General features: G+C 40.8%; 1 protein-coding gene across 2 annotated transcripts in view; it reads right to left on the bottom strand.

The window, feature by feature from the left end:
- Positions 1 to 23,831, bottom strand: part of LOC141735419 (F-BAR domain only protein 2-like) — a 169,494-nt gene that overhangs the window by 85,068 nt on the left and 60,595 nt on the right. For both annotated transcript variants that reach the window (XM_074568123.1, XM_074568124.1), the window contains exon 8: positions 23,621 to 23,717. In XM_074568123.1, the coding sequence (XP_074424224.1) occupies positions 23,621 to 23,717 (97 nt within the window). The remainder of the gene's footprint in view (positions 1 to 23,620; positions 23,718 to 23,831) is intronic.

The raw sequence follows: 23,831 nt of genomic DNA, 5'->3' as shown, positions 1-23,831 counted from the left end.
ACTCTTTCATACTGAAAAACTACAATACTAGTGCACGCTGTCTAAATACAATTTAATTGCCTATGTTATTACAACCACATTTCTAATTTGTTTCTTCTTCTCATTCAAAATTGCATCTATAATATAGTGCAAGGCTTTTGATTTATCTTCTTTTAATGAACAAGAGCTATGTAAAGAAAAATCGAAAAGGAAAAAGCATAGCTATAGCCCTAATTTTGAGATTCACACTTTTTCTAACTCTGTATTGTTAGTTCCTCTGTTTCCTCTTCATAGCCAATTACCTGGACAGTTAAAAGTGATGTGCAGAATCTTAAACATAGCAATAAAGAAGATAAAATCTTTTAAAAAGTCATTAAGACTAAGCAGGACAAAAAAGCAGATAGCACTGGTTAAGGGCCATATCTAAATAAATTAATTATTATGGCTTCCCATTATAGTTGTGTGATGGATGCGCTCGACCCCTTGACCAAACTAGCACTAGTTTGGTACAGACTCCAAAGGAGGTAAAGGCCCGAGTCGTAGCTAGGCCAAGAACTCCTCAATCTGTTCTCTGAAAACCCACAAAGGAGCAGAATGACACAGTGAGCATCGATGCATATGGGCTTGGGTCACCAATCATGAGATCAACAGATGAATAGCAGGTGGCTTTTCCAAGACTCATTTATCAAGGAACAAAGAAACTTGTAGGTTCAAGGAGTCTCATGCATACCTTTTCCATCACATGTGATTTGACTATGAGCCAACCACTTTATCCCATAAATATGACAGCCTAAGTGAGCCTTCTTCAAGCTCTCCCTGCTAGGCAGCTTGGCTGCATGGTGGTGATCTCCCCTTGAGCTGGGATGCCTCTCAAGGTTGCTCCTCAAGGCAGAGAGACCTTTTACCAACTGCAGATCTTTGGTAAGTGACCGATATCACGCATAACCTTGTATTATAGTGCACTAAGATTTTGTCTTGGTAATTTTGATTCCGTCTTGGTAACTTTGAATCATTGTTATATCCTTTGTGCAGTACAGTAATAGAGTGAACCTTGCCATTGAACTTTGTTAAGTCGCACTTTTACAACATCATATTTCAATAAAACCACTTCTGCTGATACCTTTGACAGCGGTCTAAATCACCCATTTTTGACAAATTGGCATAGTCAGCAGGATCCTAAATCAGGATTGGCAACAAGTTGACACAAGATAAGAGTCAGTTGTCATTGCCAAGGGCAGTCCTAACCCTCATTCTTTCAGCCTGGCTAGGTCTAGAATTTATTTAACCCTGCCATTTTAGGAACCAAACTTGCAGAAAACCAGTGATTTTCTGTAAGACCTTGGGAGTTAAAATGGCAGAATTACACCAGCACTTGTGCAAGTGCAAAGAAAGCAGAGAGCACATGCAAACAGGCACCATTACTTTCAGCCCCTACTATGAATTAGTCCCTTGGCCTGTATTTGAAATGGTAACTTTCAACTGAACCAACAAAAGTAAAAACAAAGTTTATCATGTTAGTACTGTGACACAGGGGTTATTACTTATCTTTCTGTAATCATTTTGATGGGAGTATACACAAGTTTACATATATACATGTTAAAAATAAGACAGAGGAAAAAAACCCACAAAACTGTTCTCAATTCTATCCTCTAAGGTAGCCAAACTTCCCCCCCACCCATTGCACCTTATGCAACTACTTCAAGTGAGAGATTGAAATCTTGAAAATTTCAGTTACGAGCAACTGATAGTAAATAGATTGTGGAAACCTCAAATACAGAAACTACTTTCACTCCTGCCCCAAAACACACATGCTAGTAAGTACTCTGATTTATTTATCTTTATTATGAAATTACAGTTATTCTAGAGTATCCACCATAAAAACAAGAGCTGTGCATTTTTCAGGGTGTTTTCACATAAAATAAAAGGTGTACTTGCAAGCATTTTCCAGTGTTTTCACTTGTACTCTTTTCAAAATGAATATGTCATATTCTTAATCTTAAAATAAGTAGCTAATATAAACAGATCTTGGATACAAGAAACATGGAGACTACAAGCTTCAGTTTGTTTTTAAATAGTACAACACAACAAATCATTGCACTGCAATTAGAAATGCCACAATGAAAGTAAAAAATAATTTAGCTGTGAATTAGCATTGTGAATTACACAACTGGGATTAACTGCATGAATCAAATACATATTAAGTACCTCAAATGGTTCTATTTGTAATGAAACCCTCAACATATATATTTAACTCTTGCAGTGTAAAGTGTAAATCTGTGTTCGATTCAGTATAAACATTACATTTTGATAGCATTTCTCAAACTGCAGATGAAAAAAATTATGCTTAAATCTAACAAATAGAAAGACAATTGAGAAGCTGATGATGTAACTTGATACTCACTGATGTTAAACAAATGTAATTTTAGACATTAGATAAAATCTACCAAATATTTTCTTTGAAAATTTACAGAGATCTAATGATTTTTTTTTTAAAAAAAGGTGTGCTCAAGGTAATGACTTGTATTTATTGTAATTAAGACCGTGTCTGCAAAATTTTCCCTGCCAGTAAAAAAAATCCTGGGCATTGTAAATCCAGCAGCATGATGAGAATCTGGGAATAGAACCCATCAATATCCCATTTATCATAATGTACTTGTTTGGCTTCCAAATGAAGCTCTTGAGAGCAGATTATCAAAAGGCCAATCTCAAATGGCAGTCTTAAATGCAGTTTAAGTTTCAATTATTAAATAACTTCAAAGGCAAGTCTAATTATTCAATATGACAAGATGAAACACAAATTCCTAACAGCATATTGTAAATATGCTGTAAATTCCTTACTACATATTGTAAATACATGGACATTTTAAGCTGCTCTTCCAATCCCTTCTCCTTTACTCTCAATTAAATTCACAGTAAAACAAAGTCAGTATGCTCCACAAGTCAGCAAATCTGGGTGTCTTACAAAACAAAAAGCAACAACAAAAAAAACCCCCAGAAAAACTGATTCAGGGAACTGTATATGTCTACATCCTCACACTGATTTAATTGACATTTTATTTTAGGTATTTAAACTCTATTGTTCAAAATATATTGAGCAAAAAAATAAGAAAAATATAATAAAACATAGAAGCTGAAGAACAAAACAATTACTTCAGCACTACACTTCAGACAATACATTTTTCATCAGTTTGCTAAGGTTTCAACTAGTGTTTCTTGCTTCTACACATACTCCCATTTGTCCAGGAAAAAAACAAAGCCAAGCCAATCACAAACACTCATCCCCAAAGCAAAAACAGAAGGAAAAAACTGTAAACAACAGAGTTAAACATATTTTCAGAGAAAAACAATATTCAAGCTTTTTCAGAATACCATCTTTTTCTTTACCCTTCCCAGCTACAAAGACTGATCCCCAGACTTTTAAGACTTTACACTAATGATTCAATATTCAAGGCTCAAATAAAACTCATACTTATTTCAGATCAGCATCTTTAACCTCACTTCTAACACAAGCAGAAAGCAAAGATTTTCTTTAACAACACAGTTTCTGTATTTTGTCCATTAGACTTGTCTAACACTTGTCTTTGAGGGTGTTTTTTTTATGGCTTGATAAGAGACAAACACTCATGCTTAGTACTGAAACGCAAAGAGATATGATGATCAGATAAGTATTTTTAATTTGATTTAATGGAAGCCAGCTTACCCTGCCAAAATTCACCTTGCTCTTGCAACAGTGTATTCTTTTCTCATAGGGAAGACTATAAAACGCAATCTGAAAAACTCTCAGTTACTGAAGAACTGGCAGAGATAGCAATCAGATGGAAGCTGCGCAAAAAATTTCAGTAAGCAGGTCCCACTTTTCTCTATGAAGTTAACTTGGAAATTTTAAATATGCTTTCTTCCTATATTATACATTTTATCTTATATGCTTCACCAAAATGGGCAGAGTTAATAAAGTCCCTTCTCCCCACACACTCTCTCTCCTTCCCCTGCATCTACTAGCTGCTTTACTACAAGATAGATAAATAACCATGAAAACAGCATTCTCTTACAACAAATTGTTCTAAGAGAATCCACTTCCATAAAGAAAAGAAGACAGGTCACTGTCATAGGAGACTCTCTCCTGAGGGGAACAGAGGGCCGGATATGCCGACCAGACCCACTTCTTAGGGAAGTCTGCTGCCTCCCTGGGACCCAGGTTAAAGACGTGAAGAGAAAGCTTCCTACCCTGGTACAGCCCTCGGATTGTTGTCCATTATTGATTTTTCAGGTAGGCAGCAATGAAGTTGCAAGAAGTCATCCAAGGGCAATCAAGAGAGACTTCTGGGCCTTGGGACAACTGGTTAAGGGCTCAGGAGCACAAGTAGCGTTCTCCTCTATCCTTCTAGTTGCAGGGAATGATGAGGGAAGGAACAGGAAGAGCCAGCAGATCAATACCTGGCTCCGAGCCTGGTGTCACCAGCAGAATTTTGGGGATTTTGATCATGGGTCACTCTACATGCCACCAGGCCTGCTGGCGACTGATGAGGTACACCCCTCTCAAAGGGGGAATAGGATCTTTGCATGGGAGTTAGCAGGGCTCATTGAAAGAACTTTAAACTAGATTGGAAAGGGGAAAGGGATAACACCAGACTCACTAGAGATAAGCCTGGGGGCGGCACACCGATGTTTCAGGGACGGTGTGCTAGCAAGAGCCTTTGGTCTGCCATCTCAGGGGAGGTAGGGGATGGAGAAAAGACACAAGGGCTGTTGATGTGTTAGAAACCACAGAAACACCTGAGAACGGTCACGTAGACATTAGGGCTTCTCCCCCAAAGAAGGTGGTGGGATCAGTAGCCCAACTGAAGTGCTTATACACTAATGCACGCAGCATGGGCAACAAACAGGAAGAGCATGAAGCCATTGTGCAGCAGGAAAACTATGATATAGTTGCCATCACAGAAACATGGTGGGATGACTCTCACAACTGGAGTTCTGCAATGGACGGCTATAAACTCTTCAGAAGGGACAGGCAAGGAAGGAGAGGAGGTGGGGTAGCCCTGTGTGTTAGGGAGTGTTTTGACTGTCTAGAGCTTCACAATGGTGATGAAAGGGTCAAGTGTTTATGGGTAAGAATCAGGGGAAGGGTCAACGAGGCAGATATCATGGTGGGAGTCTGTTATAGACCACCCAACAAGGATGAAGAGGCAGATGAAATATTCTACAAGCAGCTGGGAAAAGTCTGACGATCGCTAGCCCTTGTTCTCCTGGGGGACTTCAACTTACCAGATGTCTGCTGGAAATATAATACAGCTGAGAGGGAACAGTCTAGGAGGTTCCTGACACAGCTGGTGAGGGAGCCAACTAGGGAAGGCACCCTACTAGACCTGTTGTTTGCAAACAGAGAAGGACTTGTGGGGGATGTGACAGGTGGAGGCTGTCTTGGGCACAGCAATCATGAAATGATAGAGTTTTTGATTCTCAGGGAAGTAAGGAGGGGGTCAGCAGAACTGCTACCTCGGACTTCCGGAGGTCAGACGTTGGCCTGTTTAGGGGCCTGGTTGACAGAGTCCCTTGGGAGGCAGTCCTGAAGGGCAAAGGAGTCCAGAAAGGCTGGACATTCTTCAAGAAGGAAATCTTAAAGGTATGGGAGCAGGTCGTCCCATGTGCCAAAAGACGAGCCGGCTGGAAAGAAGACCGGCCTGGCTGAACAGAGAGCTTTGGCTGAAACTCAGGGAAAAAAAGAGAGATTACGACCTTTGGAAGAAGAGGCAGGAAACTCAGGAGGACTACAAGGATGTCATGAGGTTATGCAGGGAGAAAATTATAAGGGTCAAAGCCCAACTAGAACTTAATCTGGCTACTGTTGTAAAAGAAAATAAAAACTGTTTCTATAAATACATTCACAACAAAAGGAGGGCTAAGGAGAATCTCCATCCTTTATTGGATGCGGGGGGAAACATAGTGACCAAGGATGAGAAAAAGGCTGAGGTACTTAATGCCTTCTTTGCCTCAGTGTTTAATAGTAAGACCAGTAGTTCTTGGGGTCCCCAGCCCCCTGAGCTGGAAGATGTAGACAGGGAGCAGAATAAAAGCCCCCATAATCCAAGGAGAAATGGTTAGCGATCTGCTACACCACTTAGACGCACACAAGTCTATGGGGCCAGATGGGATCCACCCAAGGGTACTGAGGGAGCTGGCGGAAGCACTCACCAAGCCACTTCCCATCATTTACCAGCAGTCCTGGCTAACCAGGGAGGTCCCAGTAGACTGGAGGTTAGCAAACGTGACACCCATCCACAAGAAGGCCCGGAAGGAGGACCTGGGGAACTACAGGACTGTCAGTCTGACCTTGGTGCCGGGAAAGGTTATGGAGCAGATCATCTTGAGTGCCATCACATGGCACATGTAGGACAAACAGGTGATCAGGCCCAGTCAGCCTGGGTTCATGAAAGGCAGGTCCTGCTTGACTAACCTGATCTCCTTCTATGACAAGGTTACTCGCTTTGTGGATGAGGGAAAGGCTGTAGATGTTGTTGACCTGGACTTCAGTAAAGCCTTTGACATCATTTCCCACAGGATTCTGTGGGAATCAGAAACTGGCTGCTCATGGCCTGGACAGGTGTACTCTTCGCTGGGTAAAAAACTGGCTGGAGGGCCAGGCCCAGAGAGTGGTGGTGAATGGAGTTAAATCCAGTTGGTGGCCAGTCACAAGTGGTGTCCCTCAGGGCTCAGTATTGGGGCTGGTTCTGTTTAATATCTTTATCAGTGATCTGGATGAAGAGATCAAGTGCACCCTCAGTAAGTTTGCAGACGACACCAAGTTGGGCAGGAGTGTTGATCTGCTTGAGGGTAGAAAGGCTTTACAGAGAGATCTGGACAGGCTGGATCAATGGGCTGAGGCCAATGGTATGAGGTTCAACATGGACAAGTGCTGGGTCCTGCACTTGGGCCACAACAACCCCATGCAGTGCTACAAGCTTGGGGAAGAGTGACAGAAAAGGACCTGGGGGTGTTGGTGGACAGCCAGCTGAATATGAGCCAGCAGTGTGCCCAGGTGGCCAAGAAGGCCAACAGCATCCTGGTCTGCATCAGGAACAGTGTGGTGAGTAGGACTAGGGAAGTGATCGTGCCTCTGTACTCAGCACTGGTGAGGCCCCACCTGGAATACTGTGTCCAGTTTTGGGCCCCTCACTACAAAAAAGACATTGAGGTGCTGGAGCGTGTCCAGAGAAGGGCTACAAAGCTGGTGAGGGGTCTGGAGAATAAGTCTTATGAGGAGCGGCTGAGAGAACTGGGGTTGTTCAGCCTGGAGAAAAGGAGGCTGAGGGGAGACCTCATCGCTCTCTGCAACTACATAAAAGGAGGTTGTAGCGAGGTGGGGGGTCAGTCTCTTCTCTCAAATAACAAGTGGATGAGAGGAAATGGCCTCAAGTTGCACCAGGAGAGGTTTAGACTGGATATTAGGAATTATTTCTTCACTGAAAGGGTTATCAAGCATTGGAACAGGCTGCCTAGGGAAGTGGTTAAGTCACCATCCCGGGAGGTATTTAAAAGACGTGTAGACACCGTGCTGAGGGACATGGTTTAGCAGTGGACTTGGCAGTGCTAGGTTAATGGTTGGACTCGATCTTAAAGGTCTTTTGCAACCTAAGTGATTCTATGATTCAGTTAAAATTCTAAAGCATCTTTTGATCCTAACTTAATTTGAATTAAATATGAAAAGTAAGGGCCTTTTATCCTTTGGAATCCCAGAAGTTTTTAACAGTAGTGGCTGTTGCTAATGAATCCATGAACATTAAAATAATTAAGTTTAGCATTTTCCTCCAATCCCCAAAGATGTTTGCTGGTTTTCTACAGTTTATATTTAACCCACCTCCACCAATAAAACACGTTGCACTATTTGCTTGTAGCAAAGACAAACAAAGGCAAATTCATACATTTTGCCCTTTTGAGCAGAAAAGAGTGAAATAATAGCTCGAGTCTCCCACAGGCAGATGGCTTTGTGCTCAAAGAGGTAATAATACTGTAGCCTAGCCAGATGTGTGTCCTGTGACCACACTATCTCCCACTAGAATCAGCTGCAGTCTCCTAGCCAGGCAAAAGGCCTTAAGCACACATATCGCTATGGAATCATACCATCAACAAGGAATTTGGATGCTTTCTCAAGAAGTACCCCTGCACTGTCCACTGTACTTGTGCATCTGTAAAAAAAAAAATAAATCTGCACTTTGAGCTCTCCTGCACGGCAGCGGGCTGCATGCCAGGATCTCCCCTTGATCGGGGACGCTTGCTTAAGGTTCTACTCCTCGAGGTTGAGAGATTCCTTGCCACAACAGATTCTCGGTAAGTGACTGATAGCATGCTAAACTTTGAAATCTTAGCTGAGTGAGATAAGGATTGACTGTGCATATATAATCCTTTAGACATAAACCATTGACCAAGTCTGGGACTAGGATTGGATCCAGCCGCCCCTAGGCTCCTCTCTGAGAAGGAGTTTAGAAAGCCAGGGGGTCCTTTCTGAACCTCGTGACTCAACGGGAGGGTCTCCCTGACAGCTTGTCTGACCCTGGCCTCTGTGCAGTAAATAATCAAGTGTACCCTGGCATTGAATCTCGTAAAACACTGTTGCATTCACTACTAACTTTGTTAAATCACTGTTTTATATCAATAAATATTTCACTACTTCTCTCTTACGAGTGAAGTTAATCACTACATGTGCGACATAGCTTAACTGCACTGATACTTTTGTTTACAGAACCTCATGCTGCATAGTTTAACCAACAAAATTTCTTAAGCAAATACACAGATTCACTGTCTGTTGCAGCATCCAAAGAAAGAAAAGCAGTTGTTTCACATTTAAGAGGTACTGATGATGATGGGGAATAATGTAATTCTCTGAAGTAGTCTCTAGAGTCCCTGCCACGTCATAGCCCAAAGCACCAAAAAGGACCATCTAGATGTTGCCACACTGCAATAATAATAATAATAATAACAACAATAATCTGCAGTATTACAGTCAAAGCACTGAGATTTCCTTTGTTCTTTTTCACATAAAACAAAACAATGTGAACTGAGAAGGAAGCCTTTTCTCAAGCTTTCATATGAACGCAAAATAAATACAAATATTAGAACTAAAGCAGGACTGTGAAAATCAAAAATACTTACCCTGATAAGTGTCTTAAAATGTAAAAAGTAATAGCTGAGAACTAGTCCAACCCTTGCAAAAGTCTCTGAATTAATGTTAACCATAGATATGTGTTAACCATAGATAGTTTCAGGCTCAAGATAACTTTTTTACAGTCTGGCCTGCCTGTTGTTACATTGAGCTATAGAATGGTAACTCTATGGCTTAAATATCTCAAATATCTGTACATAGACTTGAAAGAAGTATTTGATACTGTACACATGCAGGATAGAAAAAATAATATAGTGCATAAATTAAGGTTAGCCTTTATAACAGAAAGAGATATGAATATCAAGTGGGATTTCAGTCACTTAAGGATACATACCTACTATCAGGATGCTAATGAGAGTTTAGTATTCTACAAAGGAAGCAGGCCTCAAAAATCAGTGAGCTCCTCTAACTGTGTATAAACATTCCCACCAAGTGTCATCCTAAAACATTTTCCAAGGCAAGCTGCTGCAGATCACAGCATTCCACCAGTCGGGATAGATATGGACATGAAGAAAAGACAAATGGATGATGGTTTTATAGACACATGGAAGCAGACAGCTGCTATTTGACAAGAGACTGAAGCAAATAAATCAGAAGTGGTGCAATTGTCAGGCTTTTGAAAATGAGAAAGCTTTGGTTTGCCAGAACAGAAGAGGGGAAAGGTTATTTGAATAAATGGACAATTCTGATTTTAATTAACCTAACAACATACAATAAATGATATTGGCATAAAATAAGCAACAGTGAGTCTGCAGCTCAGGATGCATTTCAGACTGTGAGAAAATATACATACTGTTTTTCTTGTTACAAGAGGCATGTAGACTTTCATGACACTAAAAGGCAAAGTGGATGGCTAGCAATAAGGAGATACTGATCTTATTCAAAGATGAATGAAGAAAATGTAATTACACTGATACAATTGCACTGTTAATTATAATACAGTACCTACTACATATTTAGGCCACATCTATGGGAACAGTATTTTCAGAGTATACACAAGGCAACTAAAGAAGAGGGTTTATAAATTAAGCAGCAGGTGTAAGGCTTTTATTTATCTACATAGTGACACTAATTGTCTTGAAGACAGTAAAGTTCTTTGTCAACTACCTTGAAAACAGTTACAAACCCTATCTCTAGCATACTGTGAGGGAGTCATTGGGCAGATAAAGGTTTTGCTAAGGTCAAAAGAATAAAATAATTTGCACTTTCCTCAATAGAGAGGAAAAAAAAATGTTTTATTTTTTGGATTCTTAAACAAACAAGGCAAATACAAAAGCCAACTACTATTACTAGGAAGAAAAACATAATATTATGTCATACCCTGAAAAAGAGCCCCCAGTAAGTATATAAATGAACTGGAAAAATCCTGCCCAGTTAAAAAGGTAAACAAATCAAAAAGTCAACAAATCAACTAAAAACTGTTTTACATTTGTATCTGCTTTTGGAAAATGTCTCCTTTCTAGTTTAAGGGTGAGTATGCAACACAGAAAGAAATGTTATCCCACCCAAGCATATATTTTTATTAACTACATTTAATTTTCAGTAATCGGAAACACTCAGGCACTCAAAAAAAATTCTGCCCTTCTCCCCATCCCAAGAAATCAGTTTACACACATGCATGCATACATATAAACATAACTCCGTCATTTAAAATGGAATTACTGGTGCAGAAGGCCACCCAGGTGATCTACAACAACTAAGATGACAATAAAAATATACTAAAGACAAAGCAGACAAGATCCTGCACTTACTGAGAACCATCATGGACACACAAAGTCAAACGTAAATCAAGTGAGAATTCATTTTCTAATGCTGAAGCAAATATTCTTGTTCAAGAAAGAGTATGATATAAAGACCTAGTTGACCCATAAAGACAATTCAGTGCAGAAGTTGTCCAATGGTAGTTTGCCCTGGTATAAAGTACTACCACACTACAGTATTATGGTCAATGAAATTGAGGTAATTAGGAGCAGGTCCCTGTGCAGCACAACTTAGTGACCAATGTAAGAATACTATATGTACAGTTTAGGATTTATTTCAATTTTATTAGAAAAGTATAATATGAGACAAGATATAAGGTTTTACATTTGTTTTTAAGTTTACCTTTAGTTTTCTGTCTGCTTTCCCTCATTTAAAACCACATTTTTTCCTCAAAAAACTTGTTACAAAATTCAAGACATTGCTCTTCTCTAACATTGCATCTACTAAGAATGAACTACAGTACAGATGTTTATAAACAGGTTTCCAAATCTTTACAGAAAGTTCCATTTTTTGTAAGCTTTATCTTCTGAAAGAAAAAAAATAAATAAACTTCTTCCTTCCAATTTTGCTAAGTATGTTTCCTATGAAAATTTCATGTTTGAGAAGGCCATATAGTTAACATTTATTCTGTCCAAAGGACGTTTTCCATCTTAAAATAAAAGTATGCCTCCAACAAATAATAAAAAAAAAGAACCAAAACCCCTTTTCCCTCAATATTAATTCCAAATAAGGTTATGCTATTTTATATAAGTAAAATATAGGTCTTATTTACTGTATTAGCATAAAACATGTCTTAGGATGTTATTTCTATTCTCAGGTGTTTAAAAGCTCTTAATCCACAATTTTATTATCACAGTAGTACCCATCCTGCATACTACTGCATTTTCTGATGACTATCAATTAATATCTTTTTCCTACTTAAGTTACTGAAATGGACATTTCTTTGCTCCCGCAGTCCAGAAAACTTATTTGCCTCAGGCTGCAACCGTTTCTTTTTGTTTGTAAGCAGGAAAATTGAAGGAAACCCAACAGTACTTCATGTAACTGAGTCCAAAAATCACTCAACCCCCCCCCCCAGCTTTTGCCCTACTGTATCAACAAATGTTGTCTAAGGTTTTGTTGTTGGCTTTTTTGTTTTTTTCATTTTTCCCCCGTCTCCCTGTCTCTCACTTGCTGCTGAATATATTTATACTCTACTTCAGTGTTTTAGCTAGCTCTGTGGAATAGATCATACCAAAATACTGCAGAATTGTAACGAAGTACAAAAAACCCCATAACAACTGTATGTTCCCAGGAGGTGTGGCAAAAGCATTCTTAAATATCATGTTGATGTGACCATTCATTGATTTTATTTAATTTTTTTTTGCACAACAACATACACTATTTTCTTTTCTGCTGTTTTCTCCTTTTGTTGAATGGTTGAATGCAGTTGAGTTTGGGATTGTTGTTTTACAAAATTTCTTGCTAGGTATCACAGACAGCTCTTGATTTCTCTGAGTACTTCAGGGGGATTGGATATTCATCCAATCCATTCTGTGAATTGGATGGACTCTTCTTTCTCAAATAGAATGAGTCCAAACAATTTTTCACACACTAGGAAAAGACCATCAAGCTTTCAAGTTCAGATGTGGACATGTGTATGTGTGTGTATGTGTGTGTGAACTTCCTTTCCAACACTATATATTGAACGAGGATGCTACAGCAAGAATAATTTTTGTTTTCAATATGATTTTTTCTTGCTACTGATTATAATACAATCACACTAAAAGGAAAAGCTTAATTGGCTTCCTCAGAGTATCACATTTGTAGCCCTGCCTGACAAATAATGTTAAATTCCCAGTTGGTTGGCATATTCAGCTAATATTGGCAGTGCAATGCTACCAGTCTTCCACTTGCATTAAGAGACTTTTGGAGCAAAACCTGTACAGTTATAACTCTCCAGAGAATTAAAAATAAATAAAATGCAAATTAAAACAAGTTTGCAACTTAGGTATATGTAATTATTAATCTATGCTGACAGATGAGACTTCCTAAAGTCTACACCAGCTTTGGCAGGTTTGTTGTCTATGAAGGGACCCAACTTTTGCAGGCAAAATCCAATAGAGATCTAGGACAGGAACTAAGACACATTTGTTGGTACAGCTCTTGAGCTTGCACCTCCTCTTTGAAAAGAGAGCTCTACAGCACAGCGCCCTTAAATACTTTTAAAAAATTGCCTCAAGCCCACATTTTTTTAAAAATCCTCAAAGATATCCACACTTAATTTCTCCCATTAGCTTCTGAAACATAGCAATGGACTGCCTGCCTTTACAAAGAATCCTTTTCTGAATCCCTTGTGTACTGTCAGTGCCGATAAACTAAATTCATTCCTCAGTCAACCTTCTGTGTAGAATTATGTGTGGGCACAGGCTCTGAGAAACTGAAACACTTCTGGCTATTTATGCATCTAGTCACAAGTGTTGGCCACATTAAAACATTCATAATATTTACAGAAAATATAAAGAAAATAATTTATAAGAACATAACATAGCAAGTATTTATTTTATATTTCCTTGTGGAAAAGGAGCTCAAAGATGTCATGCAGAGCTGTTAAGAAATTAGTATTAACCATTTTTAATGTTTATTGCTATCTACTTTGTTGCTGTTTAGCTTCTTAGAAAAATGTTTTTATGAACTCTATATTATGTTATCAAACCAACCCATGGAAAAAACAAATACCACATGCATCACTATTTCAAGTCTTTCTCTCAAAGCAGAGTTTATTATTTAAGCACATAAAAAGCTAGTAGCTTTAATCAAAACAAGCTTCAATATTCCATGTCCCTTGCTTTGCCTCTAAATCTCTGGGAAAGGACTAACTTATTTCTAAAATTTCTTAGAGGAATGCAGTTGTTCTTAACCCCTTTTTCAACTACTTTATCTTGTGCATCTTGTACATGTCTTCATTATATAGAAAACACAAAGTTTAACACAACACACTAACTTAAATAGGAATATTAACATGGAGTGAGCACAACTGTGCATTTACAGTATGATAGTTAATTTGCACTAGCTTCCTAGTTGTTGTGCAGCTCACTTCAATGCTCTTACATTCACTTTGAAAAAAAATACTCCAACAAACAACACATAAGCAGTGCTCCATAGGCATTTAGGACTAAAATGCCCATGTAAGCAATTAGAAAAGACCCAATAGCATGTCACATTCACACTGAACTTTGCACTAATCCCCCCACTGCCACCAACAGCCAGCCACATAAAAAATTATTTTAATCAAATGAACAATAATTCAGTTGAGTTCACTAAATCAGAAGTCAGATGAATTAAAGCCTAGGTAAAATTTGGGGGTTTTTAAATGTTTAATAAATTGAAGCACTGATGCTTTATGATTCTGATAACAGGCAATGCTGGCAGCATTAATGAACTTGTAAGGAATTCAGATTAAACTGTTCTGATTGCCATCCAAATAGTAAACACAATGGTTTATCAACAGTTTTGCAGCCTGTGAAAACTCCACATTGCTTTCAGCAGAAATGCCATACCTAAATAAACCATTATTTTTTAAGACTTCAAAATATAAACTGTGTTAGCACTCCAGAAACAGAGCTCCCAGATGTGTTTCCTCAGAACAAACAAGGATCACCAGCATGTTGACAAGGATGCCAGGACATATTTTTCTGATATACGCTACCTTGCAAGGCAGTGAAGATCTTGAGATTATAACTGTCCTAAGTCACTGATAAATTTTCTACTCTAGGCTACTTGATAGCCTTCCCAGAAAGAAGAATTTCAAAATGATTAAAAAAAAATATACTGAACTAATGTCACCCTTTGACATCTATTACCTTAAACTTTCCCATGGAGTTACCAGGAGCCTTGAGACAATTTTTTTCTGCATGGGCAAATAAAGCAAAATAGGTTTCAGCAGCTCAAAAAAGCAACAGACCAAACTTTTTTTTTTAACCAGCATTACTGATCAAATACTGACTAAAATGCCAATTTCTGGCTTTGGTGGAGGGAGGAAAAGAATTAGAGACAAAATATCTGTCCTTTTCTGAATCTTGTTAACTGTGGAAGCACCATTTGATTAAAAGGACTTATACTATTATTCCTAATATGTAAAAGGACAAGGGGGACAAAAGTCAAATGCAATAAACATTGTCATCTGCTTCCATTATCATTTAAACCAAAGACCAGATAGATTGCAGGCACTAATTTTACAATGTTTTAACAAATGCAAACTTCTCCTAGTCCCTCCACAAAGTTCAAGTTTATTAGATGGATAGTGAAAGGAGACAAGAAGTATTTTTATGGGCTTGTGTTTTTCACAGTTCAAATTCTAGATGCTTTTACTGCTACACTTAGAAGACAACTTATATGTGACTACTCCTCTTTGCCAGATTTCGTCTACTTACTCGTCTGGTTAAGAACCGTTTCAACAGGTCCATGTCCTTCTAATGTTGGGGGCTCCAGAGCTGGACACAGTACTCCAGGTGGGATCTCACCAGAGCAGAGTAGAGGGGCGGAATCACTTCCCTTGCCCTGCTGGCCACGCTTCTTTTGATGCAGCCCAGGATGTGGTTGGCTTTCTGGGCTGCGAGCGCACATTGCCAGCTCATGTTGAGCTTCTCGTCCACCAGCACCCCCAAGTCCTTCTCCTCAGGGCTGCTCTCAAGACATTCTCCGCCCAACATGTATTTGTGCCTGGGATTGCCGTGACCCACGTGCAGGACCTTGCACTTGGCCTGGTTGAACCTCATGCAGTTCACATGGGCCTACCTCTCAAGCCTGTCCAGGTCCCTCTGGATGGCATCCCTTCCCTCCAGCATGTTGACTGCTCCACACAGCTTCGTGTCATCAGCAAACTTGCTGAGGGTGCACTCAGTTCCACCGTCCGTGTCGCTGACAAAGATGTTAATCAGCACCAGTCCCAGTACTGACCAGAGGAAAGCCACTCGTCACTGGTTACCACTTGGACATCGAGCCATTGACCGCAACTCTTTGATTGCAACCATCCAGCCAGTTCCTTATCTACCGAGTGGTCCACCCATCAAATCCATGTCTCTCCAATTTAGACAAAAGGATGTCATGCAGGAAAGTGTCAAATGCTTTGCACAAGTAATAGAATCATAGAACGTGTTGGGTTGGAAGGGACCTTTAAAGGTCATCTAGCCCAACCCCCCTGCAGTAGGCAGGGACATCTTCAACTAGAGCAGATTGCTCAGAGCCTCATCAAGCCTGGCCTTGAATGTCTCCAGGGATGGGGCCTCCACCACCTCTCTGGGCAACCTGGGCCAGTGCCTCCCCACCCTCACCATAAAGAACTTCTTCCTAATGTCTAATCTAAACCTACCCTGCTCTAGTTTAAACCCATTGCCCCTCGTCCTATCCCTACATGCCCTTGCAAACAGCCCCTCCCCAGCTTTCCTGTAGGCCCCCTTCAGGTACTGGAAGGCTGCTATAAGGTAGTTCCCAGGGTCCTCCTTTCTACCCTTTTTAAAAATGGGTGCGATGTTTCCCTTTTCCAGTCACCAGGGACTTCACCTGACTGCCACGACTTTTCAAATATCATGGAGAGTGGCTTGGCAACTACATCAGCCAATTCCCTCAGGACTCTGGGGTGCATCTCATCAGGTCCCATAGACTTGTGTATGTTCAGGTTCCTCAGGTGGTCATGAACATCGTTTTCACTTACAGTAGGAGGGACTTTGTCCCCCAGGTCCCCTTCTTGCCGTCCTTCAACCCGGGAAGTGTGAGGAGAGAGGCTGGCAGTAAAGACCAAGGCAAAAAAGTTGTTGAGAACCTCAGCCTTCTCCTCGTCTGTTGTTACCAGTTTGCCATTCTTGGTCACCAGGGAGGGTACGCTTTCTTTGGCCTTCCTTTTCTGGCTGACATCCCTGTAGAAGCCCTTCTTGTTATTCTTAGCATCCCTTGCCAAGTTCAGCTCCAGCCGCGCCTTGGCCTTCCTGACCTCATCCCTACATACCCGGGCAGCATCCCTATACTCTTCCCAGGATGCCTGATGCTGCTTGAACTGCCTGTGCAGTTCCTTCTTGCCTTTTAGTTTAACCAGCAGATCCCAGCTCAGCCATGCTGGTCTCTTCCCTGTCTTGCTTGATTTCTTACACCTGGGAATCGAGAATCATAGAATTGTTAGGGTTGGAAGGGACCTTAAAGATCATCTAGTCAAACCCCCCTGCCATGGGCAGGGACATCTCCCACTAGAGCAGGTTGCTCAGAGCCCCATCCAGCCTGGCCTTAAAAACTTCCAGGGATGGGGCTTCCACCACCTCTCTGGGCAGCCTGTTCCAGTGTCTCACCACCCTCATGGTGAAGAACTTCTTCCTAACGTCCAATCTGAATAGACCCATCTCTAGTTTTAATCCATTCCTTCTAGTCCTACCATTACCTGACATCCTAAAAAGTCCCTCCCCAGCTTTCTTGTAGGCTCCCTTAAGATACTGGTAGGCCACTATTAGGTCTCCTCGGAGCCTTCTTTTCTCCAGACTGAACAACCCCAACTCTCTCACTCTGTCCTCATAGGAGAGGTGCTCCAGCCCTCTGATCATCCTCGTTGCCCTTCTCTGGACACGTTCCAGCACATCCATATCTTTCTTGTAGTAGGGGCTCCAGAATTGGACGCAGTACTCCAGGTGGGGTCTCACGAGAGTGGAGTAGAAGCGGAGAATCATCTCCCTCGACCTGCTGGCCACGCTTCTCCTGATGCAGCCCAGGATATGATTGGCTTTCTGGGCTGCTAGTGCACACTGACGGCTCATAGAATCATAGAATTGCTGAGGTTGGAAGGGACCTTTGAGATCATCAAGTCCAACCATTAACCTACCCTGACAAAAACCACTTCTAAACCATGTCCCTAAGTACCACATCTACCCTTTTTTTAAACACCTCCAGGGATGGTGAATCCACCACCTCCCTGGGCAGCCTATTCCAATGTTTAATAACCCTTTCAGTGAAAAAATGTTTCCTAATATCCAATCTAAACCTCCCCTGATGTAACTTGAACCCGTTTCCTCTTGTCCTATCACTTGTCACCAGGGAGAAGAAGTCAGCCCCCATCTCTCTGCAACCTCCTTTCAGGTAGTTGTAGAGGGTGATAATGTTGAGCCTCTCGTCCACCAGCACCCCCAAGTCCTTTTCTTCAGGGCTGCTCTCAAGCCAGTCACTGCCCAGCCTATATCGGTGCTTGGGATTGCCCCGACCCAGATGGAGGAGCTTGCACTTGGTCTTGTTGAACTTCATGAGGTTGGCATGGGCCCACCTCTCCAGCCTGTCAAGGTCCCTCTGCATGGCATCTCTTCCCTCCAGCATGTCAGCCGCCCCACACAGCTTGGTGTCGTCGGCAAACTTGCTAAGGGTGCACTCTATGCCACTGTCCATGTCGCTGATGAAGATGTTAAACAAGACCGGTCCCAGCACTGATCCTTGAGGGCTCTTGTGCTTTCTGGAAAGCATCCTTGAAGATCTGCCAGCTCTGTTCTGCTACCTTGTCCCTGAGGACCGCTTCCCAGGGGGTCCTATTGACTCACTCCTTGAAGAGGTGGAGGTTTGCTTTCCTAAAATCCAGGGTCCTGACTAGGCTCCTCATCTGGCACATATCCCTCAGGACCGTGAACTCCACCAGTGCGTGGTCACTGCAGCCCAGGCTGCCTCCAATCATGACATCCCCAATGAGCTCACTGGCATTGGTGACTATCAGGTCCAGTATGGCATCCCCTCGGGTAGGGCTGTCTATTTCCTGTCTTAGGAAGTTATCATCAAGGCACTCCAGGAACCTCCTGGATTGTCTACAGCTCACTGTGTTACTTTTCCAGCAGATGTCGGGGTGGTTGAAATCCCCCAGCAGGACAAGAGCCTTTGAGCTGTTGGTTATCCCACAGCTTGTCACAGACAAGCCTGATATTATCATCCCCCTCCCCCTTCACATCTAGTTTAAAGCCCTGTCGATCAGCCCCGCAATCTCTTGGGCAAAGACCCTCTTCCCCCTTTGAGAAAGGCGTTTCCCATTTGACATCAGCAAGCCCAGTGCCGCGTAGGCCTTCCCGTTGTCAAAAAAACCCAAAATTGTGGTGGCGACGCCAGCCACGGAGCCATGTATTAATGGATTGGATGCGTCTGTTCCTTCCAGTGTCACTGCCTGCAACCGGAAGGAGCGAGGAGAAAATAACTTGTGCCCCAGACTCCTTTACCAACCTTCCCAAGGCCCTGAAGTCCCCTTTGATTGTTCTTGGTCTGTGAGTTGTAGCTTCATCTCCACCTACATGGAAAGTCAGTAATGGGTAATAGTCCGAGGACCGTATCAAACTAGGGAGTTTCCTAGTTATGTCCTTAACCCAGGCTCCGGGAAGACAGCAGACTTCCCTATGAGGAGGGTCTACCTGGCATATTGGACCCTCTGTTCCCCTCAGGAGGGAGTCACCAATGACTATAACCCTTCTTTTCTTCCTTGTGGGTGTGGTTGTGATACAGGGGGTATGCCTTTCTGACTGTGGAGATGTCTCTAGTGTAGATTGGCCATCATCCACATCCTCATTTGACTGGCCTTCCTCAACCAGAACCTCATATCTGTTGTTCAGAGGTACCGGGGGGGGGGGCAAGGTGGGCAAGGAGGGAGTTTGCCCGCTGCCCCGACCATGAACTTGCCTCCATTCACTCTTTTCATTTAGGCTTCTGCCTGACAGGGGCAGGGGACAGGGGCCCCTTGATCTTGGTTACTTTCCATTAGGTGCTCCCGTTTCTGCTTCAAGGAGGGCAGAGCCTGGCTCCACCAGTCTATTTCTTCTTCAGCCTCCCTAATGCTCCTTAACCTTTCAACTTCCTCTCGCAGCTCTGCCACCAGGCTGAGCAGACCGTTCACCTGTTCACAACGCACACAGCAGTTCTCATAACTGCCTCCCATTGCCGGTGAAAGGCTCTGGCACTCCCTGCAGCCTGTGACCTGGACGGCTGCATGTTTCTGTGGGAGCTCTGTCTGGGTTCCCACATCCATTCTGGCTAAGGTTGAGAGCATGACCTTCTGCTGGGTGGAGACCATAGCTAAGCTCCTTCCAAGAGGGTGATGACTACCCTTGTCGTGGTGCTTCCAAGTAACACCCTGGCTGACACCCACTTGCTGCTTGCTTACTCAGTGTGCAGTGACCTAGTTGCAGTGCTCCGAAAGGCTTCTTTTATGGGGGGGCGGGAGGGGAATTTACGCCTCGTTTAGATCTGCCGCCGGGAGTGCTGGCTCCGCCCCCTAGAGCTGCCAGGCACCGGCCCGGGCCGGCCACTTTTCCCGGCTTCAAAAAGCCCCCAAAGGAGACCATTGCCGGCTCTTTTTGCCGAGATTCCCTTCTCCAGTGCAGACTTACCTGCACTGGAGCTGGTCTCCTCGGCAAGCATATTATATATGGTACAGCATATATAATAATTGCCATCTGCAGATCATTGTTTTATTGGAGGGTTAAGGAGACAGCAAGGATTCTGGCTTTCCATTGTTGCCTGTGCTACAATAAAAATTCTGGTTTCTTCTTTATTAAATTTTTAAGAAAAATGCAACAATAAGAGCAACAACTTAATAAATTACCAACAACCACTAACAATGACATCAGAACAAATTAATGAAAACAAACTTTTTTTTTTTTTAAGGTGAGCACAGCTGAGTCTTCTCATTTGGCCTTCAAAGGTACCTACCTTCTGGGTAAACTGTGTAGTGGACAAACACACACACAGTTTTCCACATATGAGAAGAGGGCACAGAAATTCAGTAGCTAAAAAGAGAAAATCATTCATGACTGTCCTGGTTCTGGCAGGGATAGGGTAATTTTCACAAGGAGCTGGGACAGGACACAGCTGACCCAAACTAGCTATGTGATGCCTCACTCAGTATATAGGTGTGAGAGCAGGCTGGGGTGGGGAGTTATTAACTGGTTATTGCAGGTCCTGCCACCTCTCTTTCTGTTTTTCAGTGTTTTACATTTAAGTGATTTCCCCCCCAGTTAAAATTAAAATATTTGCAACTGAATATATGTGGGTATTTTTTTTATGCTGAATGGAAGAAAAAAACACCATCCTTCTTCAAATATTGTATCAATACCAAACTTTTAAAAATATTTAAAGTAAAATCAGTAAGAATTAGGTGATAAAGCTGACTAGATAAGTTATTTAGGTAGCAGTTTAAAAAAGCCATTGTAAGGAAGTTGGTAAATGAAGTTAAAAAAAACTCACAAAGCATTACTGATTGAAAGAAATGTTATTTGTACTAGAAAAGAAGTGTGCATTAAACTGAAGAAGCCCCTGTGTATTAAGACTTCAGGTGCCAGAAATTAGCCACCAGAGAGAGCCCATATAATCTGGTATGAAGGACATCACTGTACGAAAGAAATTGCAGATATGCAGATGAGAACTTAATTAATTGCCTATATCTAGAAAACTTTCTTGTAAATTGTTTATAATCTATGCAATAAACCAGCCTTACTCAGTACTTCCTTTCAGATTAATTTTTATTTTTACAGATATAAATAAAAGTAAGTAAACTCTGCTATGAAGTACTATAACTATAGCTAGAATATACTGAAATAATCTAAAGTATTTTGTTATGCAATATCCTTTTAGTTTATTTTGTTTTCAAAATTCAGTATTTCAGAATGCAGCCCACCAACCAATTCAGTATATCAGCCCACAAATAATATGGAAGGTAGAAGGCCTACATAGTCCTGGGGATTTTTAAAGTATTTCCTTCAAATACATTTAGGACTGTAATCTTAAGCAACAGTGACAGCCGTAGGACATTCTTTCTACATTTGTCTTGTATACCAAGTCAGTATCATTTTTATACATTGAATACTTAGATTTATCCAAGAAACCATTTCCTTCTCCACGATAACTTGTAAATTCACACCATAGAAAGACTTCTAACATTTGCTCCATGAGTTAAAATACATTTCTATTAAGAATAGTTCTCAATTGCAGAAAAGTATTTTTTCCCTCCCACAGTGGATGTTTCCATTTCATTCTTAGAAGACTGATACCTCACTTTGCCTTCCAAATCTTTGTAATTGTCAAAGTTATATGATTTTAAGTTAATAAAATGAATGTAATAGAAGCAGTAACCATAATTAATATCACTAGCAGTCTGTGTTTCTACTCTCCTATCTTAGACACTTCACAACTTCTCGTGAATTTGTATTCTTTTGCTGCTGAATTTGTCTATGCTTTCCTCAGCACCATGACTGCTTTACAAAGTTGATACAATAATTTCACTCCGTAAAAGAAAATTCAAGGTGCATACATTTCCACACTAAAAAAGTAGTATTTCCTTAAAATATTTTGCTGTTAAAATAGTTGTAGGATTGAATAAGTGAAATTTACTATGGTAAAAGTTTTTATTTGACCCCAGAGAATACAAATGGGATTTGAAGAACTCTGTAAAGCAATAAATAAGTACACAGTGTGTATAACTTCTCCCACTAAATAAGAGAAGTGTTATTTTTCTTATGATTACTATGTTGTCTAGCAAAAAACCACACTAATAATGTGGATGACATGCGCACAGTACTCTGTGATACATAAGCAAGGGTCTTCGTAACCCAGGGAGTCAGGATCCTAAATGCAAGATAGAGATCCCTAGCCATGACATCTCAGCACTAGCTAATCAAAGAAGTCTGAACACTGAATTTTCACGTCTTTACCCTGATTTCAGATCAACTGAACTTGAACCCTTGAAGTTCATACTTTTTCTTTCTTACTCTTTATTAAAACATTGTAAAATATACAGGAAACATTCAAAAAATGTTCCATATACAATCTTACCTCAGCCCACTCAAGTATCAGCATTAGCAGATCACAGAGAGAATATGAAACAATATTACGTTAAAAACACCTCACAGAGGTATTGTAAGGCACCTAGTAACCATATTTAACAATTTAATATAAATTCTCAAGATCTACTCTGTTATGTTCACCCTTGCTCTGAAAAAAACTTTGTGCTTCTGTACTAGAAGGCAGAGATGCTAGCCAGGACTCCCCATGCTCAAAGGAAAATGGTACTACTGAATTCCTGTACTCACACACCTAGTGACCATGTGCTCATGCCCAAATATTAAAGTGAACTCTATAATGTTAGATACGCTATGAGAATATGAGACTGTCTTTTTATGCCAGTCCAAGAAAGTCTTATACACCACACCCAACAATTCAATTTGCTGCTTATTAAAGGAAATAATCTACATATAATCTATTAAAATGCATAATTTTGTAAGCTAACCAAATAAACTGATGCAACTGTTCCAATGGTTCTATAAGTAGCATTACAGACATTTTTTCTGAATATATCCATAAATTTATATTAAATAAAGTTTGGAAATATAATTTGTGCAGAAGCACGTAGCAAAGATAAGTTTGTGCAAGGAACTTCAGTTTCTTGACAAGTTTCACTGATGTATCAGGGAGAAGTATAGTTTAAGAGCTTCCTCGAAGGTCTGCATAGAGGGACTCAAGAGGTATAAAATGCTATGCTTTACAAATACAAATACTACACTTACATAATAAATTGTGTTGTTAAATTTCTATGAATCATTTAATATCAAAGCTAATGAATTTTGAGAATTTGCAATCTAATCGTAAGTACATTACCACTAAAACACATTAACAAATAGGGTTTGACCTTTTATTAAGGGTGTAAATCTACAGTTTTTAAATTAACATTTCCTACTCTTATTTTTAATCTCTTACCAGGTCTTTCCTTGCCAGTTCCTTTTGACGCAGCAAATTTCTGTATTAAACTCTCAACTGTAGTATTTGTCATACTATTAATAAAGTCTTCATGCACCTTCAAAAAAAAAAAAAAACACACACAAAACCACACCACACAAAAGGATTTTTAAAACCAAAAACTGAAAGAATATAATTAACTTTAAAAAGTGTTTTTCTCTAGAGCTAAGGT

Source organism: Larus michahellis, chromosome W (genome assembly GCF_964199755.1).
Source record: "Larus michahellis chromosome W, bLarMic1.1, whole genome shotgun sequence".
Taxonomy (NCBI): domain Eukaryota; kingdom Metazoa; phylum Chordata; class Aves; order Charadriiformes; family Laridae; genus Larus; species Larus michahellis.
The sequence above is the reverse complement of the archived record's forward strand: the minus strand, read 5'-3'. Positions and strand labels throughout refer to the sequence as shown.